Genomic DNA, 24003 nt, shown 5'->3' on the forward strand with positions numbered 1-24003 from the left:
TTTTGTTTTTACTTCTTTTATATTTACAGGGTAGTCTCACCTAAAGGATGTTTTGTACTATTCATATATTTCTTTCCCGTTTTACAATGAGGTATTAACGGTTTATTCTTGGAGCTTATGAAGCATTAGAGGATAGACCCGTGGATTATTGCAATCCTAGACTTGCCATTTCAGTCACGGTAATTAATGCACAATTATATGGTGAACAAGAAATGAGAGTATCAGCCTTCACTGACGTCCTCTAGGCTTTCCTCTAGACATATATAAATCGCGACATATCCAGTGCAGAATTGATCCCTTCATTTTATTATAGAAATTAATACACAGTTACATGCGTAATTAGTACCTATAGTACCAGCTTTGAGTCACGTCTTCTGTTCTCTGGGCACATGTATTTAAGAAATAATGTTCGCGTCGGGGTAGTCTAACGGTAGTTTTACATCAAATCGATGTGGAAGAGTTTATATTGTAGGTTGAAGGCGAAGCTGTAAGTCGTAATCTTTCATGCACTTGGACGCGTCCAGTAGCCACTAGCCACCAGTTAATGTTAGGTTTACTGTTGGTAGCAAATGGAGATCTACGCGTTCCTTGGAAGTAGCAAATGCACTTAGACTGTCCATTACTTGGCGTCCAATAAGTGGATACTCTGGTAGTTCATGGGTGTGGACGCGTTTATCACCACGGACTACCAGAGTCGCCATTGGTTGGACGCGTCCATCACTATGGACTACCAGAGTAGCCACTTGATGGACGCGTCCAAGTGGATTTGCGGCTTTCATTCGTGAAAACAACACGTTGCCAATCACGTCGCTGCCAGCAATTCGTACAATTCGAGCTCATCGCAACATCTGGCGACGATGTTCGCCTGTCAACTGCCCTCTGAATGGTCTATAGGCCCAAATTCCGTGAGGCATGAGTCTCCTGGACACGGTTCGCCGACTAACCTGATGACCCCAGACATTGATTGAGGATAACGTCACTGTCAGGAAGCGGTTCCTCAGGTGTAAGGTGCGCATGTACCCGTCTTCTCTAGTTGGCCTCAGACCCCCATTAATTTTCCATAAGCGACAATGTTAACGTATAGCGCTGTAGCTCAGTCCCAAACATTCCGTGGCCAATAAGCTTTGGTGCATACCTGGCCCAGCCTGGGAGAAAGAAGCCATAAAAATCTTGACATAGGTTGACCGTCAAAATCTGGACCTTTCCATGCTGGCAGCTGGAAGGCGTGCCTGACAACGCCAAGGGGACGTCGCTCGCAGCCTCATCACTACCTCACACCTTGTGTCCTCTCGCCCAAAATTTCAAACTTTCATCAATAAAGCTCATACCTCCCCAAGGTTTAGACAGTTTCCAGCATTTGAATACCAAGCATGCACTTGTACACCAAAACTGGACGCCTGGGAGCAAAAAAAGACTTTATACCCTAAAATTCACATAACTACAATCGTCCCTACCGAAGAACGGAAGTTGTAATGGAGGTCTGTGTCCAGTTACCATACGCCTGCCTGTTTTTGACCTGTCCTGTCTATCTGTAACGTTGCATCAAGTTTAATACAGTTACACGAGAGCAGTCGAAGGTCCTTACAATGTGGACATGCGTGGCTCCCATGGATACCATACCCAGCCCCCCCCCCCCTTCCCCTCGTCGTTCTGGAGTCAATCGAGGCATTACTTTGGTGGTTTTTAGTCGGTGTGCAAATACAGCACACTGTGTGTAACGTTTTTATGTACTTAGGGGCGGATCCAAGACTACGGTACCACTGTCCTTGGGGGCGGATCCAAAACTACCGTACCATGCTGCTTGAATGCGAACCAAGACTACGATACCATTGTGCTTCAGGGTGGATCTAAGACTACGGTACCATGGTGCTTGACTTCGGATTCAAGATTACGGTACCATGGTGTTTGAGGGCGGATCCAAGACTACGGTACCATGGTGCTTGAGGGCGGATCCAAGACAATGGTACCATGGTGCTTGAAGGCGGATCCAAGACTACGGTACCATTTTGCCAAAAGTCCTGATTTGAACTACCGATTATGCCTGAGCACACTGTCTTAGCAGCTACCGATCAGCCAGTTTTTGGAGAGGCTACAAGATCTAACGTGGTAAACTGCGCCAGCTATCGACCAATCTCCATGCGAAGAGGCTACAAGATTTAACGTGGTAAACTGCGCCAGCTATCGACCAGCTGGTGTGCGGAGAGGCTACAAGATCTAACATGATAAACTGCGCCAGGTACACACCAGTCTATATGCGGAGAGGCTACAAGATCTAACGTGGTAAACTGCGCCAGGTACCGACCAGCCAGTATGCGGAGAGGCTACAAGATCTAACGTGGTAAACTGCGCCAGGTACCGACCAGCCAGTATGCGGAGGGGCTACAATATCTAACGTGGTAAACTGCGCCAGGTACCGACCAGCCTGTATGTGGAGAGGCTACAAGATCTAATGTGGTAAAGACTGTGCCAGCTACCGGCCAGCCAGTATGCACAGAGGCTACACGATCTAACGTGATGAAGACCGAGACAGCTACCGGGCAGCCAGTATGCGAAGAGGTTATAAGATATAACGTGGTAAAGACTACGATAGTACGACGGAGAGGCTACAAGATCTATCGCGGTAAAGACTGCGCTAGCTACTGGCCTGTTAGTACTCGGAAAAGCTACAAAATCTAACGTGGTAAACACTGGGCTAGCTACCAACCAGTCAGAATGTGGAGAAGCTGGTTGTGATCTTGTACTTGGGTCTGTGGTATAACATCCCATTCCCAGGTGTTCTAACACGCCAATGCCAAATTATTATAAAGATTTACAGTATAGTGAGTAAAACCAGAGCAGCGACTACAATGTGATAATTTAAAATGACCACAGGTAAATGGTGAAATACGATCTTATCTGTTCATCTGAGTTTGAATTTTATTCTAACTGTTGATGGAAATGAAAATAGTGGCAAATTACACGCCCCCTAGGCACCATGACTTAAACAATTAGGTTTGGTAGTAAAGCTAACAAAGAGCTCGCCTGATTGAGTCAAAATAATGCAAAACTTCAGCTCGATAATTTAATTACTGAAATCATCAATTTGGTAATTTGCGGTAAATAATATGCGCAAAGAGCATTAGCGATGGTATATCGCCATTGTCCTTTGTATGCAGGTAAAACTTCAAGTCAATACATGCAGTACTTCGTAACATATCACCCCTAACATTTTGTTTATATAAATCATGACTTGTGTAGTTCGTATAAGAATGTTAATTTACGACATTTATTAATTATAGAATTTCCCCTTTTGTGCTGCACGTGTGTAAAACCTGAGCCCAATAGATGCATTACTTTTTAAGACATGCGCCATATTAAAAATGTATCTGGCCAATGACTTCACAGGCATGCACTTTTCTTTGCTCTTTCCACAAATTTTTTTTTAAATTTGCGGGCCGACTTCATTGCGGAAGGCGTGAAAGTACAAGAATAGTCGGTAAAAATTTTTCGGGCACACAGCACGACGGAAGACTTATAACATTGCAGCCTCGTTTTACAGGTGGTTATTGAGTTTGCTTGTATACCTTACCAAGTTTATTTTCTGTGATCATTGTATTACAGAGTGATATATTGTAGATTTATCTAGTTGATACAAAGTTGTTTTCTTGGGACAAGGTGGGTACGTGAAACTGGTTTAGCTGGTTCTACACCCTCCCCGGGCCCTGCCCAATCAGGATAAGACTGGCCATTTGGTCAGTTGAATAAATAGACCATAGTTTTCTTTGTGTGTGTGTGTGTGTGTGTGTGTGTGTGTGTGTGTGTGTACAGGTGTGCTTGCGTATATCTGTATATGCTCGCATACATTTACGCATAGATACATTAGATAGTTTGTAAAATTGTTGACCGTTGTCAAGGTTTGGCTTTCTTGAACATTTTGTGCGCGGGTGTGTGTATATACCCGTACACACCTGTGCATGTATAGATATAGAGTTCAAAAAACAAACAAACAAACAAAAAAAACCATATATAAATAAATACAAAAAAACCATTTCTTACTCAGGGTAGTTAAGTGTAGCTTAGGACCATAAGGTACTCTGTACTTTAGGTACAGAGTGTAGTATTGTACTGTAGTCCTCTCTTTGTAATCACACTGTCTTCTATGCACTACTCACCTGAGCGTCTTGTGTCTGCTTCCCCAGCCTAGGGCAGCTCCTAGGCGATCTCTCTCTATACTTAACTCTGTCTGTGCTAATATACCCCCTGTCTGTCTTCACCCTACATATTACTATTGCATTAGTTAAACGATTGATGAAGAAATTGAGGATACTGGCCAGTCCTGCTCTATGGACACCACATAACAGAAGTCGGCAACAAAAAGGTCAAGAGACGTGTCATTAGACAGGAAGGCTGGTGAGGGAAAGAGGAAAAGGCAAATAAATCCTAAAACCACAGAAAAAAGAAATAATGTACTCATATTATCTGTAGGTGGACTATCCATCGTTGCGTGGAATCCCATCAAAGTTTGGACACGCCCTTCAGCAAGCAATTGGTAACGTTAAAGTGGTCAAGAAAATAAACGGTAAAGACCTACTAGTAACATGCACAGGACCGACACAAATAAAGAAAGCTCTGACATTAACCGAATTGATGGGGCGGGATATAGTATGTAGGGCACAAACATCCACTTATTCTACTCGTGGGGTTATTTACGGTTTAGGTGAAAAGTAAAGTGACTAAAGTACAGAGATTGTTAAAGGGAAAAGACAAGATTCAACAAAATGTTTCATGCTCTATTTCGACTTAGAAAACCTACCTGAAGAAGTACATTTAGGATATGAAGTGTTTAAAGTTAAAACTTACGTCCCGCCTATTGTACGTTGTTATAAGTGCCAGATGTACGGCCATATTTCTTCTGACTGTAGAGGGCGCCAGAGATGTCCGAGATGTGGGGGGGGGGGTCTCACATATTTGATGAATGTGATCAGTTGGACTATCCGCAATGCGTAAACTGTGGGATGCTGCACAGTTCGGTGTATCTTATGTGTCCTTGTCGTAAACAGGTCAGTAAGGCACAGTTTATCAAGGTAACTCAGAAAATTTCATTTGTACAGGCACTAAAAACAGTACGAGACGAAGAGAACCACCATCCGGAAAGGCCAAATGAGCGTGCTTTGTTTGTAAGTACACCATATGAAACTCCTACAGGGGAATCGCATCCTGTTCAATCCTCTCAACTCCACCTTTGAGTAAGCCTGCTAAGCCTATCAAGCCCGCAACGCCTGTAATGAAATCAATATTCACTCAAACTAATGCCGATACCGGTTCCCAGACTGAGAACGTATCTTATAATATGGTCACTCCTTTACTGGCAGTTTTTACAGAAATTATGCTTAAAGTTTTTGAAATTTCGGATGCAGCAGGTTTGGTTAGGGCGTATTCGAAATAGCCCAAAACCGCTTTGGCTCAGAGCATGTTAATTTCAAGCGCCTTAGTGGTGTACTAGCCGCTCTGTCTTCCGAAGAAGAAAATTCATAGTGAATAGTATCCCCCTGTATCTGTATTACTTAGCATCTATTACCTCTGTAATGGCTTTTAATGTCCTACAATATAACGTTCAGGGTATACGGTCTCATGGCCAGGAGTTTAAATTTCATTTATCAAATGTTTCTCCAGCTCCGGATGTTGTATGTCTCCAAGAGACGTATTTAAAGAAATCTATTGATTTCACCTACCCTGGCTACACAATATATAGACGTGATAGACATACAGGGGAGAAGGGTGGGCTGGCTATTTTCTTAAGAAATGGGCTATCATATTCTGAAATAGACCTGCCCCACTTTACCTCCATAGAATGCCAGGCTGTTAATGTTTCTACCTTAAATAACAAATCTATTACGGTAGTTAACTTGTATAATCCTTGTAAAAAGTTAAACCCACTTGATTTTAATTCGATCCTATCCTTTTGCAAAAAGTCATATATTATTAGTGGAAATTTTAATGCTCATAGTCCTCTGTGGGGTGGGGAAAAACAGACACTAATGGAAGAACAGTTGTAAATTTTATCCAAGGAAATGACTTAGTTATTCTAAATGATGGTACAGGAACACGTATAGACCCTTGTACAGACAATACATCAGCCTTAGCCCTTACAATATGTACACCTGATATCAGTCTAAATTACACTTGGTCTGTGGATAAGACCTCTCCTTTTGGTAGTGACCATTACCCAGTTTATTCTATATACAATTTTTCTCCACACGTCAACAGCTTAGGACAACCCCCACGTTGGAAAGTACATAAAGCCGACTGGGATCTATATAGACATGAATGTATAAAATCATTTTCAAGTGATACATTTAGTAAAGATATCGATATATTTAGTAACAACATACTTGAAGCTATGTCCACTGCGGCCAATAACTCTATTCCAAAGTCATCCGGAGTAGTCCACCCCAAGATGCAGGTGCGGTGGTGGACGGATGAGTGCTCAGCAGCCATCAAAGAGCGCCAGCGCCGGAAGAACCGAGCTCGACGTACTAGATTAATGAATGATATCTTATATAAAAAAGCCAAAGCTATCGCACAGCGCACCATCAAGCGAACGTAGAAAGAATGCTGGCGAAAGTTCTGTTCTAGTCTAAATACCAAGTCTACCGCCAAATCTGTATGGAACAAAGTTATTTTCATCAAAGGTAAGAGAGCTAGAGGTAACATTCCCACAATTATATCTGACGGGGTAGAACATGTGTCCAATGAGGACAAAGCTAATGTACTCGTTGATGCCTTCTCCTTTGTGTCCAGTTCAGACAAATATAATCCAGAATGTATCCCACATAAACATGAAGTCGAAGAAATGAACCCTTTTAATAATATAGCTTTTGATGATATGCCCATTAACGACGACTTTAGTATTACAGAACGGAGACAAGCTTTATCTCCGCATGTGGATTTCCCCCTGGAGATGACGCCATCACGTATTCAATGCTTAGAAACTTGCCTGAGCGCTGTCTTAACACGTTACTTTTATTGTACAACACTATATGGTCAAACATGAGGTTACCATCCACCTGGAAGAGAGCTGTAGTCATTCCGGTCCCTAAGCCTGGAAAAGATCAGTCCCTACCATCATCCTATCGGCCCATAGCTCTAACGTCGTGCATATGCAAAACCATGGAAAGAATGATCAATTCCCGGTTAACGTATTTCCTAACAAAAAAATAATGTTCAGTCCTGTGTACAGAGTGGATTTCGGTTTAACAGATGCACTACGGATCATGTGGTGACACTGGAAACTGAAATACGAAAATGTTTTTCTGCTAAAGAGTACCTATTTGCTGTTTTTTTGGACATCGAAAAAGCGTATGATATGGTGTGGAGGACGAGTGTATTAATGAAACTAAAGGATATTGGTATAAGTGGGAAAATGCTAGGATGGATAAAAGATTTTTTAACTGATCGTTTTATTCAAGTTCGTGTCGGTAGGCATTTTTCTCAGCTACGCCCTGTAGACAATGGGGTGCCACAGAGGAGTGTTTTATCACCCACTCTTTTTAATATAGCCATTAATTATCTGCCGAAAGCTTTTCCTCCTAGGCTTAAACGTTCGTTATTTGCCGATGATAAAGCTCTATGGATTCATGCTCGAAACATCAATGTTTGTAGAAGATATATCCAGCGAGGAATAGATACCATCATGGAGTGGAGCAATAAATGGGGTTTTAAATTTTCGTCTACTAAGGCTGAAGGGGTTATCTTTACAAAGAAGTCGGACAAAGACGTATTTGTCAAACTCAACAATTTGCCCGTTAAAATATCTAAATCTTTCAAGTATCTTGGAGCTATACTTGACAGGCATTTAACTTGGAAGGCGCATATAGAACATATAATTCATAAAGCTCAAAAAGCGTTAAATATTATGAGAAATGTATCTGGGAAATCCTGGAAGGGTGGGGTGGGGCAGATAGACAGTGTCTTCTTCTACTATATCGGTCCTTAATCCGTTACCCTGCTGTGAAGCGTATGACTCTGCCTGTAAGACACTTAAGGTTAGATTCGATTCAGTGCGCTGCGGATTTGTACCGGGGGTATACAATCAACGCCACTTAACGTTATGCATGTTTTCTGTAAGGAGTCGCTCTTGTACTTCCGTCGGCGTCAGCGCACTCTCCGATTCTCTCTCATCCTCAAGTAGTCTGTTAACAACTCTGCCTCTGCTGTCCTTCAACCTTCATTTTATGACTGCTTATATAGTTTACAGGACTTCCATACAGTGCCTTTCAGTCTAAGATCCAAAACAATTTCTTCCTTACTACAATGTAATGATTTAAATCTTCAGCCATCTTGTAAACCTAACTTCCCCTCGTGGAAGCTACATATACCATACACATCCATGGAATTTCATTCAAAAATCAGCAAATGTGACAACCCTGCAGTGTCTCTGTTGTGTACCAACGACCACATTCATTGCAATTGGCCACAATACCTTCAGATTTTTACAGATGCCTCGACATGCCCCGATACTAAATTAGTGGGTGCATCCTTCACCATACCAGAATTGAAATTAAATAAATCGTTTAGATTATCTGACCTAGTTTCTGTTTTTACAGCTGAACTTACTGCCATTATATGTGCTTTAAACTTCCTGTTAGATTTAAAACCGGCCCGAGCTGTTATTTTTACAGACTCATTGTCATCATTACAGGCCATCACAAACTATACCTGGATAACATCTTCTAAAATTATATACCAGCTATTACATCTATGTACTGACCTTCATTTTATGGGTGTTTCAGTATCACTCGAATGGGTACCGGCTCATGTTGGCGTACCTGGCAATGAGTTTGGCCGACAGCTTAGCTAAAGAAGCACTTCAGCACTTTATCTGAATGCCTTAGTTTATTACTCCCAAATTTATGACATCTGGCAACAAGACTGGGACAACTCTGAAAAGGGTAGAATATTCCATACGCATAGTCCATCCGTGTCTCTTACTTATAATCTTTCTTTACGTTGTCGCCACGATGAGATCCTTGTATTCAGGTTATTATCCGGTCATATACAAACAAATTCCTATTTATTTCGTTTCGCTCTCCATGATACAGGTCTCCGTGAGGAATGTATGGTGGGGGGATAGCACTAACCACTTATTGTTACATCGTCAGTGCTGACGACCATCTGTGAAAATTGTACCATTGGGTGACCGATTGGGGTTTCACAGTGTCATTGAGGCGACCCTTTTCATTAGGGCGACCACTGCTGGTCGCCTTAATGTTTGTCCTTATGATTTGTAAAGCCAGGCCCAGATTTGAATGATATAGAAGACTGACAGTGTTGGTCAGCTTAATAGGAAGTTATGAAGCCACTTTTTGAGGTCCTACCTTCTGCTTTTATCCAGTTTTATCCACTTCTAAAATGAATGGTGTAGGCCTATATCTGGCCAATGGTAAAAAGATGACATTTAGGCGACCACTAAAACTTCTTGTCTTTCACTGGACTTCTCATGTATATGTGGTAAATAACATGCCTGGTTATGCCATTTTTTCTGCCCCATGTTATTATTGGCTTTTAGTGCAGAAAGTCCCTTGTCTAAGTTTTTTTTAACATATATACGTTATCGGGGGTAAAACTCGGCACCGTGCAACTATTGGCAATGCTGTCACGAGACTGTCTCGCACGTTGCAACAGCCAGGTTTAATGACGCGATGCACAAGATACGAGTCTGTCTTAGAGTTGAGGAAGAGTTTGGATCGGGAAAGAATGATCTAAGGTAAGCCTTTTAAGTGTTACTCTGTATAACTACTTAAAATTGTTTGAAAACCGTGTGATTGTAAAGCTTTTTACGAATTAGGAACAGGTGTACTTGTTTTTATTGTAGACAGTTAAACGGTTAATTGCTTCACAATCTGCGAATCACATTCCCGAGACGTCCCAACAACAACAACAAGCGAAAAGGGCATGCTGAAACTAGCACATGGGAGTTTGTAGGGAATAGGTTGCTGTCTCCGCATTTCATTTATGCTATGTCATTGTCTTTCGGTTCCTTAGCATGAAAATTTGTTAAATAAAGTCACTCAGTCAATTAATCAATTTCTGGGGAGCTATTGTGTTTGTGGGTTGCTAACCTATCAATCGCATTTTTAATGCTAGGCATCAAAAGACAGCAACCTATTCCCTACAACCTACCGCTAACCGCAACATTAACAGCCACATGAAAGTTGAAGTAATTCTGCCGACATTAGGCCTACGTTTTAGTTATTGCCTTTTGTCAGTTTATCACATAGAAAGAAACAAGCCAATAGATGTAAATGATTCTACAAAATGATGCATATTCACCACTGTTGCCTCCAGCCACCTAACCCCTTTTTGCAAATGTTAGGACTGGTAATACAGTGTTTTTTATGGTGTTTTGTTTAGTGTACATATGCCTAGAAATGTCAGCAGATATGACTTAAAATGTTGACTGAAAATTAATGGTGCATGATGGTTTGACTTCCATGTATTTGCTGCACATGAAAATCATTAAAACAATGGCAGGGAATCCTGCATAAATTTGTTGTCATCCCTAGTCTAGAACCACATTAAGGTTTATCGGCTTTTATATGGTATATTTTTGTGCTTGGATGGAGTAATTAAAAATAACTTTCTGTTTGCAGATTGAAAGATGTTGAGCAGAGGGAAAAATATTTGCAATATTTGCAATATTTGCAAACCATACTATTAATGTTACACGTTATGAATATGTATGTCAGTCATTTCAAGATCCAAATTGAGGAGCGGGCCCTGGCTTCTTTTTTTTTTTTTTTTTTTTTGAATATTTCACTTATACGACGGCGGCCAGCATTATGGTGGGTGGAAACCGGGCAGAGCCCGGGGGGAACCCACGACCATCCGCAGGTTGCTGGCAGACCTTCCCACTTACGGCCGGAGAGGAAGCCAGCATGAGCTGGACTTGAACTCACAGCGACCACATTGGTGAGAGGCTCCTGGGTCATTACGCTGCGCTAGCACGCTAACCGACCCCTGGCTTCTTGATTAAGGCGCTAGTCTTTCAATCATAGGTCACATGGGTTGTGGCTTCAATCCCATTCTCGGACACAGAACTTCAGAGGTGCAGATAAAATCAAGCCTGCTGAAAATCTATCCTGAACATAGGGTAATTTCACTGGTGATTAAAATTAGGCTTCATATTTAATTCGTCAACTTTTTAAAGCTAATTTGAGACCTTGTCACATTGCTAAATCAATGTAAAAACTCTTAAAACATATAATTCTTACCAGTGTTTTGGAATTTCTTTTTTACAGTACATTGGTCTCCTATTATGTAGTTATTATTAAAAACTTAGTACATACCATGGGTACTTTATAAAATTTATTAATTTTTTTTTCAAACAGTAACTGAGCAGGAGGAGTAAAGCAAATCCAATGGAGGATTGTATTTTTTATACAAATTGTAACCTTGATAAAGATGGACTGGAAGTCAAATTTATCAATCAGTTAAATGGTGAGTTGTGCTTTGTTTTTATATTTAGTATTATGTTACAGTGTGTTTTATTTACAATTAAGGAATAAAAATGGAGGAAAATGTGATTTAAGTTTTCACAGTATGTAAATTGGTTTCCACCTTCACAGCTTTTATCTGATTTCAGATATCATATACCTGAAGTCATGATTAATGTTGCATGAAGCAAAAATCATTCATTGATGGCCAGATTTTGTACTTGGACGCCTCAGCTAATTTAGAGGGAGGATAATATTGTTTTGTCTGTAACACAGTGTTGTTCATATGGGCATGATTTGTATCCCAGATTCATACCAGATGGACAAAGTGGTGAAGTCTGTTGAATTTAGACCAGGCTTTACAAATATATTCACATTGATCTTTAGTTAGCAAGTGTGATGTATGTGTTTGCCTGGGCAGGACATGGTGACCTCAGCATAATATCCAATCTGAATTGTTCATTGAAGATTTTTAAGCCATGTTTTGCATTATTAATAATCAGAAATATTTGTACATGATGTAAGTGAACACAATTTGACATATTCAAAGCCAAGATCTGAAGTAGTAATCTTATTCAGTGACATATTTTAAATCTTTGAAATAAGTTATAAGATTTATGTCAGGTTTGACTTCTGAGTTTTCTGAAGGTCTTTGTTTAACATTTCAGGCAATGGAGGAGTGTTCACATCAATTAAATTCTGCAAAAGAGATTTCCTTTTGGAGTATGTCTTTGAAAGGCTGGCAAAACGGAAGCTGAGGAAAGGGAAAAATTCCATAGACAAGAATGTGGGGTCCTAGCTGGATTTTTTTCCCTTTCAGTGGAAAAGCGGAATGGTAAGTTCTGCAACTAAAAGCAGTGTATTTTCCTCATGCCATTCTGTTAATGCTGTAGTCAAAGTGCAGAGAATACTTTCTAAAATACATGTTGGACCCCTAGTTTGGAATTAAATAGCTTTTTAAACAATGCTAATAAACCAGTAGGGTTTACGTAGTATTGAGCTGTGCACAAGTTTCCACTATGTTACATCACAGGGGTGATAGCAAGTCTAAGGTAAGCTAATGCAGTTCCCCATGAAACAAAGCTGCTATAAATGTGTCTCAAACTAAAAGAAGGTACATTTTATATTTTGACTGATAAATTTCATGGAAGCATTTGGTCTTCCTTGCATGTGCATCCCGTACCAGTTTCAGTTGACATTCATCAGTTTTATTGGATTCCTTATTTACCTGTGAGACACTTATACTAAAAGTTTTGGTCATAAGCAGATCAGTGTGATGTCTCTGCTTTTCTATATTTTTCCCTCTTACTCTCCAAAACAGCCGTATACAAATGTACACATCCACAGACTTGTGTACGTTCAACTTTGAAATTGTGTGGCACTGATAAACAAAATAATATGGATGTGCATATGTGACACACTAGTGTGTACGACTGGTACACAGTTGTATTTTCACTGTTTGTGAAATAAGAGACATCGAAAATCTTGCTTCTAAGCTTATAGGAATTAACTCAGTATCAAATGCAAAGATAAAAATGACAGTATTATTTTTCTTTCTGTCGCTCATTCAGACGACAGCTGCAATATGGAGACAAGGCAACATATGGCTGCATCCCATCAACGTCAGAAAGGTGAGTGTTTTTATATTAGCATGTATCCCTATATATTGCTGAGGATACATGTACATTACTTTATTCTGCACTTTTCATTACATTCAGTTACAGGGGAATGTACAACAATGCAATTACTTTTCTGTTCTGTTTCTTTTCTATCCCTTTGAAGCAGATAAACTCAGTCAGGAATTTATCAGTAAAACAGTGAACAGTTCAGCTGTATATAAAAAATCAGAATTATATTTTTTCTACAGGTTTCTACTTTTCCACGCTTTTCCCATGCTGTGTACCAAATTTTCATGTTTTTTGTAGAAGACAGAGCATAGGCCTGACAGAGAAGACAGCATTAACAACTAGAGGAAGAGTCTGAATCAGCTGAATCTAGTGATAGTGGTACGTACACCAATGGGTACATGTACACCACAAGTGAAATCTGGCAATTTCTGATCCATGACTTCCTCACCATAGGAGCAAAAGTCCTTGAGGTAGGAACTTCAAATTTTGGATGTGCTCAGTTGAGGGTCAACGTATTCACTTTAGGGTTTCCTATTTAAATTGGGTTCATTGCAATTAAATGTCTGGTTCTATGGCAACGAAATATAATAGCCATTTCAAAGACATGCTGTGAATAGAAGCCAAATCAGTTGAGATAGGAACTTCTGATTGGGATACATTATCATTTGAGGGTGAACTAAGACCCTATATAAATTCGGGTCATTTGGCTTAAATTTCTGGTTTCTGTGGCAACCAACTGTAATAGCCATGTGAAGGACAAGATGGGCACTTCAGATTTTGGATATGTGTTCAGTTGGGAGTGAACCAACACCCTATTTAAATGGAGGTTATATTGATTAAATTTCTTGTTTTTATGGCATCAAGTATATCTTACAACTGTTTGGACATGTATCTTTGTAACAGAATAAAAACTGAGCTTTTTTGTGTCTCCTGAAGACTTGACCGAAACACTAGACCTGTAGGGTTTGCACACAGCTGTATTACTTAATTTATTTATTTATTTATGAGTACGCCGTACTCAAGAATATTTCACTTACACAATGGCAGCCATCATTATGGTGGATGTAAACCAGGCAGAACCCGGGGGAAACCCACGACCATCTGCAAGTTGCTGGAAGATTGATTACTTAATGCTGATGGGATTAAGTGTGCCCACTCACTTCTGGTTCTTGCATGTCTCGTTTTAATAGGAAAGCTTAGTGCTTGAAACTGAAGCTTGTTTTATGTATAGCTTACAGGTGCAGGTATTGTATGAGATTGCGTAAATTTTCACTTTTATTTTGTGTGTATGTTTTGTAATAGTTAGGTTGATTTCTTTTTATCCAGAAAACCGAGCTTATCATCCAACAGACTGAGTTTATCATAGATGGAAGGAAAGTGAAGAAGGGATTGTCAGGGCTCACTTCAATGTTATATGGGTGACAATTAAAAAGGATTCCCAGGAAAGAGAGAAATCGACGTTTTTCTGAAGGATAATCTGTTTGTCTCATTTCCTGTCAAACCATCAAGCCAAGGTTATGAATGAGAAATATAAGCACAGAGTAAAGGTAAAAATATAACTTTTTGTAGTTAACCTAGTCACTAGGTTCACAAAGCTTCACTATACTGGCCTTTCTGAGTTGGCTCATCTGACATCATGATGGCAGTACTTAAGATTTTCTCGGAGTGTGCGTGCTACTTAATTTGAACTGCGATATCTCGGTAATTACTCATCATAAATAAAGAGACAAGGTTTTTAAACTCAGGGGTGGAAACTTTATGATCTCGTTTATACCACAGTCTGTTTTTGTTTGTTCTTCTCATTTATTTATCATTAAATTCATTAATTCATTAAAAATTTCATAAATTATAATGAATTAATTAGATGCTCTCTGCAGCATTGTGAACTGTGGTCTGATTTCAATACGTTATTTCTTTGGTTTGCTGTTTGGAATGTCATGTAGTTGCCTATGCATATATGTGGCAGAATAATATGTAGTCTCATTCTGTGATTCTCAGTCACATTTGAAATATCTCTCTGAGCGAATATTTTATTACATTCAATCGAGGAAACTGCTTATTTGACTAGTAATGTTGATGAGATTGAGAAGAAATGACAGCGCAGTTGTGTGTAGTGAAAATAGAGACCCATTGCCACAGTCCAGTCTTTACATATATTTCGCAATGGCTGGGCACAATTTTCAAAAAAAAAAACAAGACGAATATCAGTCATCTTCATTCAAAGGCTTTGTTGAGTTTGAGCTTGTGTAGTGAGGCTTCCATTTTAACTCTGTTTCCGCATGAGGTTGAAAGTAAAGGTCGGCCATGTAAGCATAAGATCATGCTCATCATTATGGATTTACGGTTTGGTGTCAGCGAACAAAATTAAATTGTGTGGCTGGTTGAAAAATGTCTTGCAATCATGTATATAGGAGTGCAATTAAATTGTATGTCAAAATGCTGAGTAGAATGTGTTAATTAATAGCAGATTGTTGAATTAGTTGATGTTTTAGATGAGAGTCCTGTAACATAACCAGGTTTAGCTCCACATATGGTTCTATATTCTACAACATTACTTGTTCTGTTCGATTTATAATTTTAATCATTGACTGTACTAAAGTGAAATATATATAGATGTGGCACAAACACCATTAAAAAACCTCACGTATCACATGAAAATTACCTTGAATTGTGAGCATTTAAGATAGGATCACCTTTGTACACACTCCATGCCCATGTTTTTGTGAATCATGAAAGTGACAATAAATGCAGCTATGTTCAATAAGATACACATTGTGTACTTTGTTCTAGATTAGGCCGGCCTCACACCGTCAAGTTTACTAGAGCCAGAATGTTGCGCAAGAAATTTAGCGGACCGTCACACGTGAGGCAATTTCCTTACCTAGATTATTGCAGAAAGACGTAGACGACTTTCTTGCAGACCTCTTGCGGAAGAAAATTGAAACCCCCCTCACACGACACTTGTTGCAATATTTGCTGCAAGATATCAGCAACTGAGTTGGGCTGTCATTGAATTGTGTTGTCACAGTGAAAGGAAATGGCTCGGTTCCAAACCGTTACAGGAATAAATCGGAAAAGAAGGGCTGCCGCGGTTATTGTTTTGTTGGAGCTGATGAAAAAAAGAAAACGCCGATGGTGGGTACGACCGTGGATCGCCAGACGGACATCACTAGGTGCATATAATGCTCTCATGGCAGAATTGATGATTGAGGACCCACAACAGCTGCGGGAATTTCTGAGGATGAGGCATGGGGACTTTCAAGTTATCCTTGATATGATTGAGGCAGAAATTACCCGCAAAGACACGGTCATGAGGAAAGCTATCCCAGCTAAGGAACGTCTTGCCCTCACACTCCGATTTTTAGCTACAGGTGAGTAATGACCATTGAACAAAACGATGTATTTATGTATTTATTTATTCAACATTCACTGTAGTTGTAAACATACTGGAGACAGTTGCTAAAGAGATGTTGACAAGGATTTATAGCGAAACCAAAAATAACAACTACTATAGTCACTACTTAATAATATTCGATTTTAGTATCGAGTAAGACTGTTCAAAGACATTTTTTCTTCAGGTGATTCATACGAGAGTTTGGCGTACTTGTTTCGTATTCCTGCAAACACGATCTCTGGGATTGTTCCTGTCGTTTGCAAAGCCATCTACAAGGCCCTGAAGGATGGCATCAAGGTAATGTATGCACTTGTTGCAGTAACACAATTTACAAAGAGGGATAGGCGTTGTATCCCGCACCAGCACAAGAGTTCGGAGCAATGCCAGAATAGGTGGCATATTGGTTTTGGTCAGTAACAATATTCTGCATGGTCGTGCTTGAGGCATGTGATTGGCTAAATGAAGGCGACGGCGTGTCAGCCCTCCAGGAAAGAGGTGACGAATGACCACTGTACTGCTGTTCATCCAGTTCCTGAGTTCTTAAAATTGTCATAGTAATATCTCGTTTGGCTCTGTTTCGAATATGTTCTCCACGAATAGCTCGAAGCTCCGTCGAAACGTACTGACCGAAAATATCAAGAGCGTCCGCTGGCGGCTCTTCAAGCACTTTTACAGCCTGAGCCAACAGGTCCTTGTTGGGTTCACGCCGGGCTTTCTTTGTTGTCGGAGCGGTGCTGGCCATTTCGATGGTTTCGTCACTTCTGTCAGGGAGAGTTTCGGAAAATCCAATCTTGAAAAAAAAAAATAAACATTGCAGTTTTTTTTCACCATGCAGCTTTAAAGAGACTATACCTCAGATTTGTGGTAAAAAATCGATCAGCGCTAATCACATTGGGGCTCCCCTAGCTACAAGACGCCCTGTTACATGGGGCTATCTACTAACCCTCTACGGCACTAGTTGTGGCACCGTTTTACTCTAAGAGCAATATTCAAAAAAACAAAAATTAGATAATTCGGGTCGAATTATCTAATTTGGCAAACTCTATTAGCGTTTTTGAACGGGAAATCGTACAAAAACAAACGTGGTATTTTCTGAAAGGTAAATGATTTGAGCTATCTTAGAAATAGAGCGAAAGCCCGATTTGATTAGCGCTGATCGATTTTTTACCACAAATCTGAGGTATAGTCTCTTTAAAAACAGCATAATATATATGTGATTATACAAACAACATCAAACTGTTCATTTAAGCTGGACGTACATATTAATATTAAATGACTGTATCAAAACAACGGTGGGCTCGATGTACCCCCATTCAAAGAGTATAATAAATTATTTCTGATAAACCCATGTGAGCTAGTCTAGTGAAGTAACAATCTGACAATGATTGACCACCATACGATAATAGAATTTACATCGTAATCTATTTTGTACTTTCAGTTTCCGCGTTCTGCAGTGGAGTGGGAAGTCGTTGCTGAAGCGTACAAAAAATTATGGCATTTCCCCCATTGCATCGGCGCACTTGATGGTAAACACGTGGTCCTGAAAGCTCCGGCCAAAAGCGGCAGTTATTGTTTCAACTATAAGGGCACACATAGTATAGTTCTGCTCGCACTTGTTGATGCCAAATACAGATTCATGTTCGTGGATATAGGCTGTAATGGGCGAGTATCAGATGGTGGTGTTTTTTTCGGCAACTCAACTTTCCACGGGTCTAAAAGAGAAGGCGCTGTCACTTCCTGATCCTTCACCACTTCCAGGTCGAACAAAACCTGTGCCTTACGTGGTTGTTGCTGACGATGCATTTGCACTTCAAGAAAATATAATGAAGCCTTATCCATTCCGAACAAGGGACATTGTCAGTCGGGTATTTAACTACAGGCTTAGTCGGGCACGACGGATGGTCGAAAGTACATTCGGTATACTGGCAACTCGATTCCGCGTTTTGCTGAAGCCCATCAATTTGAACCCAGACAAGGCTCAATTAGTTGTGCAAGCAGTCGTCGCCCTTCACAACTTCCTAATGAAGGAACCGAACGAAGCGTATACACCAATTGGTACAATTGACCTTGAAGACCGAGACGGAAATATGATGCCTGGTTCCTGGCGCGCAGATTTCAACCCCCAAGGGACGCTTCTGGGACTTCGCCATCAAGGCAGTAACCACCATGCGACATCCGCGAGAGAGATTCAACGCGAGTTTGGAGAGTATTTCATGACTCCTATTGGTGAAGTGTCCTGGCAGTATCAACATGCGTAAAGTGGACCTACCTCTGAGGAAGATCCCTGCCGTTTTTTCATCCCCGCGCCGAGAAACGACAACGCCTCCATGTACTGCCACTTACTCTTCTTTACAACACCCTCGGACCCGGACTTCCTTTTTTCTTCGGCCTTAACCTCAGCGGCATACTGAGTCCTCAGCGTGTGGAACTTCTTTTCCACCTGGAAAGAAAGACATGCATGTGTACAGTCAAGAGTGATTTTAAAGTCAGATTATTTGTTGGCGCTTAGTCTTCAGTGTCACTGATAGTGTCAGTGACCAGGGATGAATTGCCAGGGAGTATTTTTTACAAAAACGCTGTACAGTTATGTTGATGTAGCATCTCATCTTTGACTACACAAATGTATGTTAATAAAAAAAATTCAAATGTCTCACCTCGCATTGTTCCTTGTTTAAAGCTTCCGCCACTTGTTTCCACGAGTCAGATTTTTTCACCCGGTCTCTATATTCGTCTACCAATACATTCCACAGTGTCGGTCGTTCCTCCACCTCACAAATCAACTGCTTTATCTCCTCGGTTGACCACTGACCAGGCATAATTCACCTCTTTTATCTGGAATGAAAATGGGATCGACTGAACTTGACATATGCGAACATGTGTTTTTTCATGTACTATAAACTTGCTGGATAATAGGACCATGCTCTATTCCAGCAACATTGCCTCAAGTCATCGCAAGATCTCGAAAAGAGCCCTCACACGGCGCAAGAACGGGTAGTGTGCAATATTGCTACACATTGCTGGACATATTGAGCAAGTCTCTTGCGGGGGACATCACACGTACCAGAATATTGCTGCAATAGTTTCATCAATATTCTTGCTCAAGTAAACTTGATCGTGTGAGGCCGGCCTTAGAAAACAGGAACCAATAACCTCTTTGTTGCTAATATGAAATGTGAACCTATGAACAATGGGCTATTAGTACCAATTCATTGCATTTTGGTGATGGTCCAAATCCCTATTATTCACAATTGATAGAAAGCCTCCCTTTTTCGTGTTCAATCATAGGTCACACCAGACGTGGGTTCCATCCCACTCTCGAACAGGGAACTTTAAATGTTACCATTGTTCAGTTGTTTGTGGGACCTTGGTGTCAACAAAAAATAGTTGTATATGATGTTACAGGAAGAGCTCACTTCACATCTCCAGCCTTTCACCACTGTCAGATACACTCGTATCGGGAGGAGTTACAAATTTCCTCGTATGAGCATATGTCAGATGTGGGAGAGTTTGCCAGTTACTCGCCAAAGGTCGATGGTTTACCGTGGCCACTCTGCTTCCCTCCACCACACCAACAAAATCTGGCCGCCGTCAATTAATTTAAATAGTTTGATGTTAAGCAGCAATCAAAAATCAAAAAAAATGCCCTTGGGGCTTGGAGGCTATTAGTAATAGGCGCCCCTCTCTTGTGTATGCTTTTACGACTAGTTAGCCTGCCGTCCACAACTGTGACATGTCAGTTACTTGCGAAAGGAAATCAACCTTTCGCAAGTAACTGACAACAAAAAATTACAGATTTCTCTGGATCAGAGGATTGCACCCTCACCATATAATACCTTCTCGTTAACACAGTTGAGTTTTACGACTTTAGCCAGACATATGTCATAGGTTTGACAACATTCGTAAGGAAGGAGACATATTATATGGGGTCGTCTGAATGACACTGTGTAAACATTAGTCGACCAAAGGCAGACATGTACAACATTCTATTATATGCGGTCGCCTGAATGACACCGTGTAAACACTGGTCTACCAAGGGGATACATTCGACATTCTCATTAGGGGCGTCTGAATGACACTGTTGTAAAAGATGGTCTACAAAGGCAGACATATACAGCATTCTGTTTTATGTGATCGTCTGAATGACACCGTGTAAACACTGGTTGACCAAAAGTAGTTATATACGACATTCTGTTATATGCGGTCGTCTGAATGACACTGTGTAAACACCAGTCGACCAAAGCAGACGTGACATTCTCTCATATATGGTCGTCTGAATGACCCTGTGTAAAACACTGGTCAACCAAAAATAGTCATACACGACATTCTCTTATATATGGTCGTCTGAATGACTGTGTGTATGAAAGTATATGTTGTGTACTTGGGCGACCGTTTTAAAATAAAAAGTCTTTAGGTGACCAGCTTAACTTTGGGCGACCATTCTTGGTGTTTATGGGAATCCTATATTTCTAACAACTTTGATATATACAACATTGTCTTAAAAGGTATGAAAATTGGCATAGTTGGGAATACATCTTTACAAGAAGCGTAGATAAATAAGTGGTGTAAAGATAAATAACTCCAAATAAGTGGTGACTTTAGGAAATCTACACAGGTCTTTTAAAAAGGTACACATTTCTCTCCAAAGGTTCTTGGTGTTTATGGGAATCCCATATTTCTAACAACTTTGATATATACAACATTGTCTTAAAAGGTATGAAAGTTTGTCATTTGTGCGACATATTAACACCTAAACATAAGGTCTTATAATAGATAAAATATCACATGAAAATTTGTTATTTGGGCGACATATACAGATGTGGTCGCCTAAATGCCCAAAATGTTTGTGCACAAGGTAATATGTCATTTGGGCGACATATATGCGGTCGCCTAAATGACGCATTGACTTTTGGGTGACCAGATATATGCAGTGAATTGTGTATATTTGTTATTTAATAGATGATGAATTATTTTTCTATGCTGTTTGATGTGTAAATGGTTTAAGATGAAAACAAAAAATTTTTGTTCCACAGATGTTTATTTTGAGCGAATATATCAGTTTATGAAAGAATGGTTGCCCAAATGGACTATTTTTCAGGAATGGTCGCCGAAATATACAATAAAGTGTTATATATATATATATATATATATATATATATAAGTGCATATATTTACCTATCTAATGCATACATAATAAACTAAGAAAAATAAGCCAAACAAACTCAATACCACGTAAAGGTGTGGCGTGCATCGCGAATTTGGGGCGGAAAACGCCAGTACAAACCAAATCCCCCCCCCCCCCCCCCCCCCAACGACAATGGAAAACCTACATGACTTAAAAGATATTCGAAAAAAATTGTTTTCGGACCAGTACCACGGTGACGTTAACAGTGCAGATGTAGCTTTTTGAGTGCCTCAAGGCGATGAGCCTTTCTGTCTTATCCGCGGACGAACCTCCCAATGGGGACTGGTGCAATTGGAATAGAACGATGAGGCGATCGTTGCTCTTCTGGATCTCCCTTTCTCGAGGCCCCTCTCACGGTAAGACCTGTCTCCTTTACCACGAAATATTTTACTGACCCACTTGATAGGTTTTACTCTCGACACTCGCCTTCACCGGTATGCCTGGGAAATTCCTAGCCCTGACGTACTATTTCTGGTACGTCCAGGTGGCGGCGAAGTTGCGCCTCCTCGAACGGATCGGTCACAAGTTGCATTTTGCCACGGGCGCAGTTTTAATCTGCTACCCCTGATGTATTTTTTGGGTTTGGCGTACGTGGCGATCCGGACTGATAGACGACCTTGCCGTTTTTCGCCTGTCTGGCCTGTCCCGACGATTCGCCGTCCGACCGACTGATTCCCTGTCTACGACATTCCAGTGAAGCCGTTTCCCACTTGCAATGCCAGACCCGTGAAATGGTCTGCGACGCCATGATGGATCTGCTGAATAAAAGGGGGGGGTCGCTGATGACAGGCCGAGTAGTATATGCATTGGGGGTTCTGGGCCATTTCCCACTAAGACCTCTCCCCACCCCGACTGAAGGCTCCAGCTCCTTATACGTACATAATTGGGGCAATTGTGTATGTATGTCAGAGCGCGTTTGTCTAACAAGTTTTTGGGGGAATTGTGCATCTACGGCGGGGTGTGTTTATCTACACAGCTTTTTGGGGGCAATTGTGAATTTACGTCGGAGCACGTTCGCATGGACAGACCCGTGGGTCAAAAAACGCGGGGGATTCTGGGCCGCCCCCGTTCTATTAGAGATAGCCTATACCTCAGGTATACCGAAACCCCAATGAGGTTGCAGTGTGGCTGTTTCAACCTCTGTGGTCACAGCTATTTAAAGGACTACTGCAAGGTGCACCTCTCCAGGTTAAGGAAAAGCCCTGTAAATAGGGGTTAAAACACAGTATCAACTTTGTAACTCATGTGGGTACCACAAACGTGCCAATAAGGACAACCAAAGACGTATTAAGGCTCTCCGAAAGGAGTTTACACGTCTGGCCGCCATTGAAATCCTCATTTAGAGATTGTGGATGTGACGTATACCCATCCAGCAGCATGACAACTATGCTCATTCCTGCGGCAGTCTTCTTGCGTGGTGCGGGTAAAGGTCGATATTTTCCATGCTGTAAGGGCTTTAGCCTTCTAGAGCTGTTTGAGGATGTCAAGGTAGATGAGCTTACGCCCAGTTTATGTGGGTATGAGCATCCTCGACCTCTCTAAACACCTTATGTATGGCTACTACAACCAGATGAAGGCTCAGTACTCCACTGCACTGACACAGACAGCCCGCTCCAGAAGATCCAGACAGAGGATGTGAACAGGGATATGGCCAGGCATGCAGGCTTCCATGACACGTCTGCCTACCCAAAACATCACCCATTGCAAAGCATGGCGAACAAGAAGGTGTTAGGTGAGATGAAGGATATGTGAAGGATAGCCTAATACATCGGCCTGGGCCCGAAGAAGTACGGCATTCTCGAGGTCAGCGGCCACATCCGAAAGGCCAAAATATAAACAAATACCACCGTAAAGATGCATATCAAAGATGAGCACAACAAAGAGGCTCTTTTCAAAAAGTAAACCATGGACTGAATTTGGCCCATTAATGACAAATTTTGGCCTAGGGATATGCTACGGTGCTGGAAGATATCTGCCAGACCGCCTGTTTCTTGAGCCAGGCCCCAGCCACATCTTTAAAGAACTTGACAGCTTCAACCATTCTCCTGATTGCTGCAAGCCCCTTCTAGTACTCCTTGGGGCTTTAGTAGATGCACGACAGTTTCAAGATTTGTGAGATATTCGAGCAGCACAAACATTCTGTAACAGGCGGAAGCCACAGGCTCAGGCAGCCGCCAGCACTATTGCTGCGAAACGCACGGCAGCCTTTTCATCTTGTCGCCAGAGATCAAGCGACCTCTGTGCGCTACCTCTCATCGCATTAGCCAGACGGCCGGGAATCTTGTGGCGGCGAGCGTAGTGACCGACGTCTAACATCGCAAAGTA

The 24003-nt window shown here is 41.1% G+C and overlaps 2 protein-coding genes and 1 long non-coding RNA gene across 3 annotated transcripts; 2 read left to right on the top strand and 1 right to left on the bottom strand.

Moving 5' to 3' along the window:
- Positions 1–12008: 12008 nt before the first annotated feature.
- Positions 12009–14841, top strand: LOC135464966 (uncharacterized). Its single transcript, XR_010443696.1, has 3 exons — positions 12009–12309; positions 13046–13105; positions 14429–14841. It is a non-coding gene; the product is annotated as an uncharacterized LOC135464966 (long non-coding RNA).
- Positions 14842–16139: 1298 nt separating this feature from the next.
- LOC135464809 (putative nuclease HARBI1) lies at positions 16140–18788 on the top strand. Its single transcript, XM_064742365.1, has 3 exons — positions 16140–16473; positions 16681–16793; positions 17935–18788. The coding sequence occupies exons 1-3, from the start codon at positions 16140–16142 to the stop codon at positions 18235–18237; spliced, it is 750 nt and encodes a 249-aa protein (XP_064598435.1). The 3' UTR covers positions 18238–18788.
- On the bottom strand, positions 16787–19324 carry LOC135464808 (uncharacterized). The gene is made up of 3 exons (XM_064742364.1): positions 19151–19324; positions 18766–18936; positions 16787–17286 (listed from the first exon to the last, which is right to left on the bottom strand). Exons 1-3 carry the CDS (start codon positions 19310–19312, stop codon positions 16825–16827), a joined length of 795 nt encoding a protein of 264 aa, XP_064598434.1. The 5' UTR covers positions 19313–19324; the 3' UTR covers positions 16787–16824.
- Between the last annotated feature and the right edge of the window lie 4679 nt (positions 19325–24003).

The sequence above is a fragment of the Liolophura sinensis genome, chromosome 4, assembly GCF_032854445.1.
Source record: "Liolophura sinensis isolate JHLJ2023 chromosome 4, CUHK_Ljap_v2, whole genome shotgun sequence".
In the NCBI taxonomy this organism is placed as follows: Eukaryota; Metazoa; Mollusca; class Polyplacophora; order Chitonida; family Chitonidae; genus Liolophura; species Liolophura sinensis.